This window comes from Oncorhynchus nerka, linkage group LG3 (genome assembly GCF_034236695.1).
Source record: "Oncorhynchus nerka isolate Pitt River linkage group LG3, Oner_Uvic_2.0, whole genome shotgun sequence".
Classification (NCBI taxonomy): Eukaryota; Metazoa; Chordata; class Actinopteri; order Salmoniformes; family Salmonidae; genus Oncorhynchus; species Oncorhynchus nerka.
The window spans coordinates 1,376,159-1,390,376 of NC_088398.1; the positions used below are offsets into that span (position 1 = coordinate 1,376,159).

The 14,218-nt window shown below is 47.9% G+C and overlaps 1 protein-coding gene across 1 annotated transcript; it reads right to left on the bottom strand.

The window, feature by feature from the left end:
• Positions 1-8,584: 8,584 nt before the first annotated feature.
• On the bottom strand, positions 8,585-13,699 carry LOC115126109 (protein S100-A1-like). The gene is made up of 3 exons (XM_065006959.1): positions 13,639-13,699; positions 9,309-9,474; positions 8,585-9,211 (listed from the first exon to the last, which is right to left on the bottom strand). Exons 2-3 carry the CDS (start codon positions 9,471-9,473, stop codon positions 9,050-9,052), a joined length of 327 nt encoding a protein of 108 aa, XP_064863031.1. The 5' UTR covers position 9,474; positions 13,639-13,699; the 3' UTR covers positions 8,585-9,049.
• Positions 13,700-14,218: the final 519 nt, after the last annotated feature.

Here is a 14,218-nt window from a genome sequence, read left to right on the forward strand (position 1 = left end):
TAACTTCCTCACCATTTTAGATAAGCATGCTCCGTTCAAAAATGCAGAACCAAGAACAGATACAGCCCTTGGTTCACTCCAGACCTGACTGCCCTCGACCAGCACAAAAACATCCTGTGGCGGACTGCAATAGCATCGAATAGCCCCCGTGATATGCAACTGTTCAGGGAAGTCAGGAACCAATACACGCAGTCAGTCAGGAAAGCTAAGGCCAGCTTCTTCAGGCAGAAGTTTGCATCCTGTAGCTCCAACTCCAAAAAGTTCTGGGACACTGTGAAGTCCATGGAGAACAAGAGCACCTCCTCCCAGCTGCCCACTGCACTGAGGCTAGGTAACACGGTCTCCACCGATAAATCCATGATTATCGAAAACTTCAATAAGCACTTCTCAACGGCTGGCCATGCCTTCCGCCTGGCTACTCCAACCTCGGCCAACAGCTCCGCCCCGCAGCTCCTCGCGCAAGCCTCTCCAGGTTCTCCTTTACCCAAATCCAGATAGCAGATGTTCTGAAAGAGCTGCAAAACCTGGACCCGTACAAATCAGCTGGGCTTGACAATCTGGACCCTCTATTTCTGAAACTATCTGCCGCCATTGTCGCAACCCCTATTACCAGCCTGTTCAACCTCTCTTTCATATCGTCTGAGATCCCCAAGGATTGAAAGCTGCCGCAGTCATCCCCTCTTCAAAGGGGGAGACACCCTGGACCCACACTGCTATAGACCTATATCCATCCTGCCCTGCCTATCTAAGGTCTTCGAAAGCCAAGTCAACAAACAGGTCACTGACCATCTCGAATCCCACCGTACCTTCTCCGCTGTGCAATCTGGTTTCCGAGCCGGTCACGGGTGCACCTCAGCCACACTCAAGGTACTAAACGATATCATAACCGCCATCGATAAAAGACAGTACTGTGCAGCCGTCTTCATCGACCTCGCCAAGGCTTTCGACTCTGTCAATCACCATATTCTTATCGGCAGACTCAGTAGCCTCGGTTTTTCGGATGACTGCCTTGCCTGGTTCACCAATTACTTTGCAGACAGAGTTCAGTGTGTCAAATCGGAGGGCATGCTGTCCGGTCCTCTGGCAGTCTCTATGGGGGTGCCACAGGGTTCAATTCTCGGGCCGACTCTTTTCTCTGTATATATCAATGATGTTGCTCTTGCTGCGGGCGATTCCCTGATCCACCTCTACGCAGACGACACCATTCTATATACTTTCGGCCCGTCATTGGACACTGTGCTATCTAACCTCCAAACGAGCTTCAATGCCATACAGCACTCCTTCCGTGGCCTCCAACTGCTCTTAAACGCGAGTAAAACCAAATGCAAGTACCTAGGTGTCTGGCTAGACTGCAAACTCCCCTTCCAGACTCACATCAAACATCTCCAATCGAAAATCAAATCAAGAGTCGGCTTTCTATTCCGCAACAAAGCCTCCTTCACTCACGCTGCCAAGCTTACCCTAGTAAAACTGACTATCCTACCGATCCTCGACTTCGGCGATGTCATCTACAAAATGGCTTCCAACACTCTACTCAGCAAACTGGATGCAGTCTATCACAGTGCCATCCGTTTTGTCACCAAAGCACCTTATACCACCCACCACTGCGACTTGTATGCTCTAGTCGGCTGGCCCTCGCTACATATTCGTCGCCAGACCCACTGGCTCCAGGTCATCTACAAGTCCATGCTAGGTAAAGCTCCGCCTTATCTCAGTTCACTGGTCACGATGGCAACACCCATCCGTAGCACGCGCTCCAGCAGGTGTATCTCACTGATCATCCCTAAAGCCAACACCTCATTTGGCCGCCTTTCGTTCCAGTACTCTGCTGCCTGTGACTGGAACGAACTGCAAAAATCGCTGAAGTTGGAGACTTTTATCTCCCTCACCAACTTCAAACATCAGCTATCCGAGCAGCTAACCGATCGCTGCAGCTGTACATAGTCTATTGGTAAATAGCCCACCCATTTTCACCTACCTCATTCCCATACTGTTTTTATACTGTTTTCTTTTTTTATTTATTTACTTTTCTGCTCTTTTGCACACCAATATCTCTACCTGTACATGACCATCTGATCATTTATCACTCCAGTGTTAATCTGCAAAATTGTATTATTCGCCTACCTCCTCATGCCTTCTGCACACATTGTATATAGACTGCCCATTTTTTTTTCTACTGTGTTATTGACTTGTTAATTGTTTACTCCATGTGTAACTCTGTGTTGTCTGTTCACACTGCTATGCTTTAACTTGGCCAGGACGCAGTTGCAAATGAGAACTTGTTCTCAACTAGCCTACCTGGTTAAATAAAGGTGAAATAAAATTTAAAAAAATAAAAATTGAAAATAAGAATTTGTTCTTAACTGACTTGCCTAGTAAAATAAATAAATACATTTTTTTTGAGAAAGATAAAGGTGTAGGATATCTGCGTATACAGCTCTATTGGGATAATAGCATCTTGTGCCATAGGGTACAGTTGCAAGGGGATGAGTCTAGATTCAGTAAGTTCCTGGGAAACTGAGATTGGGTTGAGCCAAGATGGAGTAAATTCCCTCTTTTTACAGTTTTTTAAAAATGTATTTAACCTTTATTTAACTAGGCAAGTCAGTTAAAGAACAAATTCTTATGTTCAATGACGGCCTAGGAACAGTGGGTTAACTGCCTGTTCAGGGGCAGAACGACAGATTAGTACCTTGTCAGCTCAGTTGAGCCATGATTGCACAAAATTGGGTGGTCGAATATAGAACTGACAGATGATATGTATTGTTGGAATAAGGATGTTTTCTCATGAAACATAAGCTATTGTGTGTTATGAATGTTTGCACAAATGTTAATTTCTGTCATCACTGTGAGTCTCATTATCAGAGTAAGACAGTGTCTCACTCTGTCCTCTCTTCCTTTCCTCCCTCTCTCCTCCCCCCCTTCCCCCTCCTGTCCTCCCCTCCTTCTCCCTCTCTCCTCCCCCTTCCCCTCCTGTCCTCCCCTCCTTCTCCCTCTCTCCTCTGCTCCTTCCTCCTCATGTCCTCCCCTCCTTCTCCCTCTCTCCTCTCCTCCTTCCTCCTCATGTCCTCCCCTCCTTCTCCCTCCTGCACTCTCCTCCTTCCCCCTCCTGTCCCTCCCCTCCTTCTCCCTCTCTCATCTCCTCCTTCCTCCTCATGTCCTCCCCTCCTTCCCCCTCCTGCCCTCTCCTCCTTCCCCCTCTCTCCTCCCCTCCTTCCCCCTCCTGTCCTCTCCTCCTGTCCTTCCCTCCTTCCCCTTCTCTCCTCTCCTCCTTCCCCCTCCTGTCCTCCCCTCCTTCTCCCTCTCTCCTCTCCTCCTTCCTCCTCATGTCCTCCCCTCCTTCCCCCTCCTGCACTCTCCTCCTTCCCCCTCCTGTCCTCCCCTCCTTCTCCCTCTCTCATCTCCTCCTTCCTCCTCATGTCCTCCCCTCCTTCCCCCTCCTGCCCTCTCCTCCTTCCCCCCTCTCCTCCCCTCCTGTCCTCCCCTCCTTCTCCCTCGCTCCTCTCCTCCTTCCCCCTCCATCCCCCACCTGTCCTCCCTCCTTCCCTCACCTGTCCTCTCCTCCTTCCCCTCCTGTCCTCTCCTCCTTCCCCCTCCTGTCCTCTCCTCCTGTCCTTCCCTCCTTCCCCCTCTCTCTCCTCTCCTCCTTCCCCTCCTGTCCTCCCTCTCTCAGATTGTGTTGTGCTCTGTAGCTGACTCTCTCCTCCTTCCCCCTCCTGTCCTCTCCTCCTGTCCTTCCCTGTTTCCCCTTCGCTCCTCTCCTCCTTCCCCCTCCTGTCCTCCCTCTCTCAGATTGTGTTGTGCTCTGTAGCTGACTCTCTCCTCTCCTCCTTCCGCCTCCTGTCCTCCCTCTCTCAGATTGTGTTGTGCTCTGTAGCTGACTCACTCCTCTCCTCCTTCCACCTCCTGTCCTCCCTCTCTCAGATTGTGTTGTGCTCTGTAGCTGACTCTCTCCTCTCCTCCTTCCGCCTCCTGTCCTCCCTCTCTCAGATTGTGTTATGCTCTGTAGCTGACTCTCTCCTCTCCTCCTTCCGCCTCCTGTCCTCCCTCTCTCAGATTGTGTTGTGCTCTGTAGCTGACTCTCTCCTCTCCTCCTTCCGCCTCCTGTCCTCCCTCTCTCAGATTGTGTTGTGCTCTGTAGCTGACTCTCTCCAGTGTGTAATGCTGTATTATTATTATTGTCAGAACACAAGCCACCTATAGTTATTACAGTAATGGACCAGGTTAATTTACTTAATGTCCGATGTGTGTGTGTGCACTCATTGCCCACTGCATTACCATATCTGTCCGACGCAATGTGCAAGAGAGCTTACTTCCCTGGAGAGAGAGAGAGAGAGACCAGCCAAGTGTTAACTGCCATCCTGAGTGATCCCCTTCCATGACCTTGCGTCACTCTGTGGGACACAGGCTTTTCACAGTGGGGTAGTCCAGGAGAGCCCCAGGAGTGTGTAAAGTCTATCAGAGAGCTGTGGAGTCCTGTGGAGTGGAGTCCTCTCTTTCCCTTCAGGACCTGGCTGTAGAGGTGTGAAGCAAACAGAGTGCTGTCCATCCCCTCCCTCCTCCCCGTTTCTCCACCCCTCTCTTTTTCTTCCTTCTCTCCCCTTCATTCCCTTGTTCTCTCTCTCCTCTGTCCCTCTCTCTTTGTCTCTGTGTGTTTCTCCATTCCCCACTCAGAGGAGAGCGTTGTCCTCCAATAACCGCTCACAGCTTTGTTCCTGTGCAATAAAGGTTGTAGGTTCAGTTCAACATTCAGTTTCTGTTGTATGTTCTTCTGACGCGCGCGCACACACACGCACGCACGCACGCACGCACGCACGCACGCACACACACACACACACACACACACACACACACACACACACAAACATTTGGAACGGTATTGGAATGTTTCCTGAGTTCACATAAAACACACAAAAGAAAACAACATTTCCTGTCTTTCTAATATTAATGCTGCTGACCCCCCCCCCCCTGACCTGATTCAAAGTGCTGTAGCTTTACAGTAAAACACTGTGGCCAGTAACCTGATTCAAAGTGCTGTAGCTTTACAGTAAAACACTGTGGCCAGTAACCTGATTCAAAGTGCTGTAGCGTTACAGTAAAACACTGTGGCCAGTAACCTGATTCAAAGTGCTGTAGCGTTACAGTAAAACACTGTGGCCAGTAACCTGATTCAAAGTGCTGTAGCTTTACAGTAAAACACTGTGGCCAGTAACTTGGTTCAAAGTGCTGTAGCGTTACAGTAAAACACTGTGGCCAGTAACCTGATTCAAAGTGTTGTAGCGTTACAGTAAAACACTGTGGCCAGTAACCTGATTCAAAGTGCTGTAGCATTACAGTAAAACACTGTGGCCAGTAACCTGATTCAAAGTGCTGTAGCGTTACAGTAAAACACTGTGGCCAGTAACCTGGTTCAAAGTGCTGTAGCTTTACAGTAAAACACTGTGGCCAGTAACCTGATTCAAAGTGCTGTAGCGTTACAGTAAAACACTGTGGCCAGTAACCTGGTTCAAAGTGCTGTAGCTTTACAGTAAAACACTGTGGCCAGTATCCTGATTCAAAGTGCTGTAGCTTTACAGTAAAACACTGTGGCCAGTATCCTGATTCAAAGTGCTGTAGCTTTACAGTAAAACACTGTGGCCAGTAACCTGGTTCAAAGTGCTGTAGCGTTACAGTAAAACACTGTGGCCAGTAACCTGGTTCAAAGTGCTGTAGCTTTACAGTAAAACACTGTGGCCAGTAACCTGATTCAAAGTGCTGTAGCGTTACAGTAAAACACTGTGGCCAGTAACCTGGTTCAAAGTGCTGTAGCGTTACAGTAAAACACTGTGGCCAGTAACCTGATTCAAAGTGCTGTAGCGTTACAGTAAAACACTGTGGCCAGTAACCTGGTTCAAAGTGCTGTAGCGTTACAGTAAAACACTGTGGCCAGTAACCTGATCTAAAGTGCTGTAGCGTTACAGTAAAACACTGTGGCCAGTAACCTGATTCAAAGTGCTGTAGCGTTACAGTAAAACACTGTGGCCAGTAACCTGGTTCAAAGTGCTGTAGCGTTACAGTAAAACACTGTGGCCAGTAACCTGATTCAAAGTGCTGTAGCGTTACAGTAAAACACTGTGGCCAGTAACCTGGTTCAAAGTGCTGTAGCGTTACAGTAAACCACTGTGGCCAGTAACCTGATTCAAAGTGCTGTAGCGTTACAGTAAAACACTGTGGCCAGTATCCTGATTCAAAGTGCTGTAGCGTTACAGTAAAACACTGTGGCCAGTAACCTGATTCAAAGTGCTGTAGCTTTACAGTAAAACACTGTGGCCAGTAACCTGGTTCAAAGTGCTGTAGCGTTACAGTAAAACACTGTGGCCAGTAACCTGGTTCAAAGTGCTGTAGCGTTACAGTAAAACACTGTGGCCAGTATCCTGATTCAAAGTGCTGTAGCGTTACAGTAAAACACTGTGGCCAGTAACCTGATTCAAAGTGCTGTAGCTTTACAGTAAAACACTGTGGCCAGTAACCTGATTCAAAGTGCTGTAGCGTTACAGTAAAATAACCTATTACTGTACTAACAAGTACAGTCAAGTTCTTCCTACTGCCAACCAACTGTTGTATGTGCACATTTACAGGATTGTGTGTTTGCATGTGTGTTGTAGTACCATTTGTAATGTTTGATTAATGCATTCCTATCACATTACAATTCTGTACCACATCAGTGTTCATCGACAATGGAAATATTTCATATTTGGTATAGACTACCAACATCCTGAATATCTGTTTCCTGAGGGATTCTGTCTGTTCTGCTAATTCTAAAGGTTTAATATTCAGTAATGTTGGCTTTGGATTCAACTTTAGGAAGAACATCTTAAAAATGAGAGGACAGTCTAAGATGGGTCAGCGTGGAACACAGTTCTGAGATCTGTTGTTGGACAGATTATAGAGCTCATTGTGAAGCATCACAGATCTTCATAAGGTACAGTGGGGCAAAAAAATATTTAGTCAGCCACCAATTGTGTAAGTTCTCCCACTTAAAAAGATGAGAGAGGCCTGTAATTTTCATCATAGGTACACTTCATCTATGACAGACAAAATGAGAAAAAAAATCCAGAAAATCACATTGTAGGATTTTTAATGAATCTATTTGCAAATTATGGTGGAAAATAAGTATTTGGTCAATAACAAAAGTTTATCTCAATACTTTGTTATATACCCTTTGTTGGCAATGATAGAGGTCAAAGGTTTTATGTAAGTCTTCACAAGGTTTTCACACACTGTTGCTGGTATTTTGACCCATTCCTATATATATATATATATAACAAAGTATTGAGATAAACTTTTGTTATTGACCAAATACTTATTTTCCACCATAATTTGCAAATAAATTCATTACAAATCCTACAATGTGATTTTCTGGATTTTTTTCTTCTAATTTTGTCGTCATAGTTGAAGTGTACATATGATGAAAATTACAGGCCTCATATCTTTTTAAGTGGGAGAACTTGAACAATTGGTGGCTGACTAAATACTTTTTTTGCCCCACTGTATGTATGAAACTAATCTGTTATTGTCAGCCCATCCAGGTACTGTTGGTATCAGTGGTAATATAAAATATCAGGCTTTTCAGGTAATTTCCTTCAGAATGACCTCGACGGGACCGCAGTGGAGAAGGTGGAAAGCTTTAAGTACCTTGGCGTACACATCACTGGCAAACTGAAATGGTCCACCCACACAGACAGTGGTGTGAAGAAGGTGCAACAGCGCCTCTTCAACCTCAGGAGGCTGAAGAAATTTGGCTTGGCACCGAAAACCCTCACAAACCTTTACAGATACACCATTGAGAGCATCCTGTCGGCTGTATCACCGCCTGGTACGGTAACTGCACCACCCACGACCGCAGGGCTCTCCAGAGGGTGGTGCGGTCTGCCAGACGCAAATTATCTGCCCTCCAAGACACCTAGAGTACCCAATGTCACGGGAAGGCCAAAAAGGTCATCAAGGCTGGGACCGAGAGACTGAAAAACTGCTTCTATCTCAAGGCCATCAGACTGTTAAATGCTGTTAAATAGCCATCACTAGCACATTTGAGGCTGCTGCCCTATATACATAGACTTGGAATCACTGGCCACATTAATAAATGGAACGCTACTTACTTTAATAATGTTTACACATTTTTCATTACTCATCTCGTATGTATATACTGTATTCTATTCTACTGTATCTTACTCTATGCCGCTCTGACATTGCTCATCATATAGTTATATATTCTTAATTTCATTCCTTTACTTAAATGTGTGTGTATATGTTGTGAAATACTTGTTAGATATTACTGAACTGTTACAGCTACAAACACAAGCATTTCGCTGCACCCGCAATAACATCTGCTAAACACGTGTATGTGACCAATAAAATTTGATTAAGTTAATGGAAGTGCAGCACAGACACGAAAGTCCATCTCTGGAGAGTTTCTCACTCTGCTCCCATCTGCTGGCCAGACTGTGTTACTACTCCTCTCCATCAGAGAGACTGGGTAAAATGAGGAATATCCCAAACATACACACAAAGTATCCAGAAACCACAACAATACTCCACGACAAGCTTTGGTTAAATGTCAGGTTTATTCTATCGAGGAGGAACAGTTTAACAATGAACGAAAAATGAACAGGGGGTTTACAAAAGGAATGAAAAGACAGAGAAATTATATTCACATATTCAACAATGACGTTGAATGACGTTAATAATGATGACTTAAACTCTCCACATTTTCACTCTGGAATAAACTTCTCTGTGTTGGGTTTGGTTTGGATCGAGATGGCACACACACTAAACACAAAAACACACTGCCCAGGGTGCCAGGATGCATCTATGAACATCTCAGAGTGTGTGTGTGTGCATGTGTGTGGTATGTATGGTGTGTATAGGTCTCTGTTATTAAACAGTAGACATTAAGCCTAGCCAGGATTTGAGTGGAGATGTCTCATAATAATCATCCTCCTCTCCTCAGTGAGTGAGTGTGAGAGAGAGAGCATAGATATGTGTGAGTGTACGTGTGTGTGTGTTGTGTTCACTTCTTCTCCCCCTTGTCGTTGTACTCCAGGAAGAAGTCGTTGCAGGCGACGGTGAGCGCCCCCACCAGGATAACAAACTCAGTGAAGTCCACCTCTCCATCATTGTTGGCATCCAGGTCCCCCATCACCTTGTCCACTGCTTCCTTGTCCTGGGCATTCTGGGTAAGGGAGAGAGGAATACTTTTATGCTGTGTGTCTGTGCGTGTGTGTCTGTGTGTGTGTGAATCTCCTTAGTGTGTGTGTGAATCTCCTTACCCCCAGGTAGTTGCCCAGCTCTGCAGAGAGCATCACTTTGAGCTCTGCTCTGCTCAGGGTGTATTTGTCGCCCTCGTCTCCAGAATACTTATGGAAGGTCTGGATCATCAGCTGCATGGCAGTCTCCAAGGTGGACACATTCTCTGTTTTGGTTGGGTTAGACATACTACAGAGGTAGAAAGACAATAGACATGGTTAGGATAATGAGTAGGGGTTTCACATTGTAGTAGGACATCAAGTGATGTAGCCTGTGCAGAGTGTTTGTGTTTTCTCATGGAAGCCAGGATCAGATGGATCAGTCAAACACACTGTAGAGAGCAGTGGAGGCTGGTGAGAGGAGAACATCTCATAATGGCTGGAATGGAGTGATATCAAACACATGAAACACCCCCCCCAAAAAATTGTATTTGATATCATTCCATTCCATTATTATGATCCATCCTCCCCTCAGCAGCTTCCACTGGTACAGTCTCAACTGAGTTAGCAATCACCATGCCTGCTGAGCACGGCAGGACAGATAGGACGAGAGAGAGAGGGATGGATGAATAGACAGAGAGAGCTGCTTGTTCTTCAACCCTGTCTAGTTCCTGAATTAGTCACAAGTTTAAAGTCATCCTACCCAACACCTGAAGAACTACAAACCCCAAGAGTCCTACTACATTACTAAAGCCCCAGACAGTTAGCCATGGAGTATGATGATGATTGATGATTAGTTTCCCCACTTAAGGATAAGTTGATCCTGGATCTGTGGGGAGCCACATTGAGACACTGTAATGGAAAGGAGATAGGTAATAGTGAGCAGGATATGTGAACCCCAGCCTTCTGATAAGAGTGAAACTCACACCAGGTAGAAACACACCTCGCTCTAACTCTAACCCTGTCTCTAACCTTATAGCCCTGTCCTATCCAAACCAGTACAGGAGGAACTGGGACTATAGGAACCCGAGCTAGCCTCCATCCCACCCCTCCATCTCTTTATCCCACCCCTCCATCTCTTTATCCCATCCCTCCATCTCTTTATCCCACCCCTCCATCTCTTTATCCCACCCCTCCATCTCTTTATCCCACCCCTCCATCTCTTTATCCCACCCCCCATCTCTTTATCCCACCCCTACATCTCTTTATCCCATATCTCCATCTCTTTATCCCACCCTCCATCTCTTTATCCCACCCCCATCTCTTTATCCCACCCCTACATCTCTTTATCCCATATCTCCATCTCTTTATCCCACCCCTCCATCTCTTTATCCCACCCCTCCATCTCTTTATCCCACCCCTACATCTCTTTATCCCACCCCTACATCTCTTTATCCCACCCTCCATCTCTTTATCCCACCCTGCCTCCATATCTTTATCCCACCCTGCCTCCATCTCTTTATCCCACCCTGCCTCCATCTCTTTATCCCACCCTGCCTCCATCTCTTTATCCCACCCTGCCTCCATCTCTTTATCCACCCCTCCATATCTCTATCCCACCCCTACATCTCGTTATCCCACCCTCCATCTCTTTATCCCACCCCTACATATCTTTATCCCACCCCTCCATCTCTTTATCCCACCCCTCCATCTCTTTATCCCACCCCTACATCTCTTTATCCCACCCCTACATCTCTTTATCCCACCCCTCCATCTCTTTATCCCACCCTGCCTCCATATCTTTATCCCACCCTGCCTCCATCTCTTTATCCCACCCTGCCTCCATCTCTTTATCCCACCCTGCCTCCATCTCTTTATCCACCCCTCCATATCTCTATCCCACCCTCCATCTCTTTATCCCACCCCTCCATCTCTTTATCCCACCCCTACATCTCTTTATCCCACCCTGCCTCCATCTCTTTATCCCACCCTGCCTCCATCTCTTTATGCCACCCTGCCTCCATCTCTTTATCCCACCCTGCCTCCATCTCTTTATCCCACCCTGCCTCCATCTCTTTATCCCACCCTGCCTCCATCTCTTTATCCCACCCTGCCTCCATCTCTTTATGCCACCCTGCCTCCATCTCTTTATGCCACCCTGCCTCCATCTCTTTATCCCACCCTGCCTCCATCTCTTTATCCCACCCTGCCTCCATCTCTTTATCCCACCCTGCCTCCATCTCTTTATCCCACCCTGCCTCCATCTCTTTATCCCACCCTGCCTCCATCTCTTTATCCCACCCCTCCATCTCTTTATCCCACCCTGCCTCCATCTCTTTATCCCACCCTGCCTCCATCTCTTTATCCCACCCTGCCTCCATCGCTCTATCCCACCCCTCCATCTCTTTATCCCACCCTGCCTCCATCTCTTTATCCCACCCTGCCTCCATCCTCCATCTCTTTATCCCACCCTGCCTCCATCTCTTTATCCACCCTGCCTCCATCTCTTTATCCACCCTGCCTCCATCTCTCTATCCCACCCTGCCTCCATCTCTTTATCCACCCTGCCTCCATCTCTTTATCCACCCTGCCTCCATATCTTTATCTCACCCTGCCTCCATATCTCTATCCCACCCCTCCATCTCTTTATCCCAGCCGTCATCTCTAAATATCTCCATCCCACCCTTCCACCTTCCCTTCCCACCCCAGCTATCTGTTGATCCCATCCCATCCCACCCCTCCACCTTCCCACCCCATCTATCTGTTGATCCCATCCCATCCAACCCCTCCACCTTCCCACCCCATCTATCTGTTGATCCCATCCCATCCCACCCCTCCACCTTCCCACCCCATCTATCTGTCGATCCCATCCCATCCCACCCCTCCACCTTCCCACCCCATCTATCTGTCGATCCCATCCCATCCCACCCCTCCACCTTCCCACCCCATCTATCTGTCGATCCCATCCCATCCCACCCCTCCACCTTCCCACCCCATCTATCTGTCGATCCCATCCCATCCCACCCCCTCCACTTTCCCACCCCATCTATCTGTCGATCCCATCCCACCCCTCCACCTTCCCTCCCCATCTATCTGTTGATCCCATCCCATCCCACCCCTCCACCTTCCCACCCCATCTATCTGTCAATCCCATCCCACCCCTCCACCTTCCCACCCCATCTATCTGTTGATCCCATCCCATCCCACCCCTCCACCTTCCCACCCCATCTATCTGTCGATCCCATCCCATCCCACCCCTCCACCTTCCCTTCGCACCCCATCTATCTGTCGATCCCATCCCACCCCTCCACCTTCCCTTCGCACCCCATCTATCTGTCGATCCCATCCCACCCCTCCACCTTCGCACCCCATCTATCTGTCGATCCCATCCCACCCCTCCACCTTCGCACCCCATCTATCTGTCGATCCCATCCCACCCCTCTACCTTCCCTTCGCACCCCATCTATCTGTCGATCCCATCCCACCCCTCCACCTTCCCTTCGCACCCCATCTATCTGTCGATCCCATCCCACCCCTCCACCTTCCCTTCGCACCCCATCTATCTGTCGATCCCATCCCACCCCTCCACCTTCGCACCCCATCTATCTGTCGATCCCATCCCACCCCTCCACCTTCCCTTCGCACCCCATCTATCTGTCGATCCCATCCCACCCCTCTACCTCTCCATCCCAGCCCTCCACCATCTATCTGTCGATCCCATCCCACCCCTCCACCTTCGCACCCCATCTATCTGTCGATCCCATCCCACCCCTCCACCTTCCCTTCGCACCCCATCTATCTGTCGATCCCATCCCACCCCTCTACCTCTCCATCCCAGCCCTCCACCATCTATCTGTCGATCCCATCCCACCCCTCTACCTCTCCATCCCATCCCTCCACCTTCCCTTCGCACCCCATCCCTTCCCCACCTCTCCATCTTACCTCCACCTCTCCCACCCCTCTTCCCTGACCACTCTACTTCTTTCCCTACAATTACATTTCCACTGTATCAAATTAACTTTATTCCAACAGAAATCTGAGGTCATTCTTGTTTAGGAAAAATATAGATTTGCCTCCTTTGAGCAAGATATTTACATAAACAGAAAATAAAGAAGAAAAAGAAGAGAGAGGTCAGTCAGGATAGAGGAAACACAACAGGTCAGAAACTCTATAGAGGCTAACATCACACCGGAATAGACCAGGGAATAGACATGAAATCACACAGAGTAGTGAAGTCTACTGTACAGGCTGTGTGCTTTCCCCTCTCTGTCAAAGTTATAATGACGTTGTTTAGGGTTACAGCAACGCAAACTTTGTATCATTGTCTCTAGATCACAAACAGCTGAAATATATTTCATCTGCTACACGTTTGACCGTGCTAGACAGAACTACCTCCTGAAGAGCAGAAGGGCTGAATTGTTTTGCCTGTTGCTGAAAAACTGCATTCATTCCTGAGTCAACCTTTCTTCCTTACCTGAGCAAATGAGGAGTGCTGGCCTGCTGTTGGACACGTAGAGGGAGAGTAACAAAGAACAATGAGGAGGGGGAGATGGACAGCCTCTTAAATACTTCTCTCCCTCCTCCCACTCTGCCTCTCTCCCTCCTCCCACTCCACCTCTCTCCCTCCTCCCACTCCACCTCTCTCCCTCCTTCCACTCCACCTCTCTCTCCCTCCTCCCACTCCACCTCTCTCCCCTCCTCCACCTCTCTCCCCCCTCCTCCACCCCTCTCTTCTTCCACCTGTTGCTCCTCTTCTCTGCCCCCCCCCGTCTCCTCTCCTCCTTCTCTGTTTACACGACGGACACCTGCCTTCCTGTGATGGACAGATAAGATCCATCCTTCATAAAAGCTGTCAGACATGACACCACATCACTACCTCAGGATGATCACATTTACATTATTAGTATCAAATATTACCCCCTCTGGTGTAACATACTCATTACTGTAGAGTATGGTACAGTATGGTATAGTGCTTGACCCAGTGTCGAGAATACTGGAGAACACTCTAGCAGTTTCACCTGTGAGAGATGTAATTCAATCTTAATGAAATCATG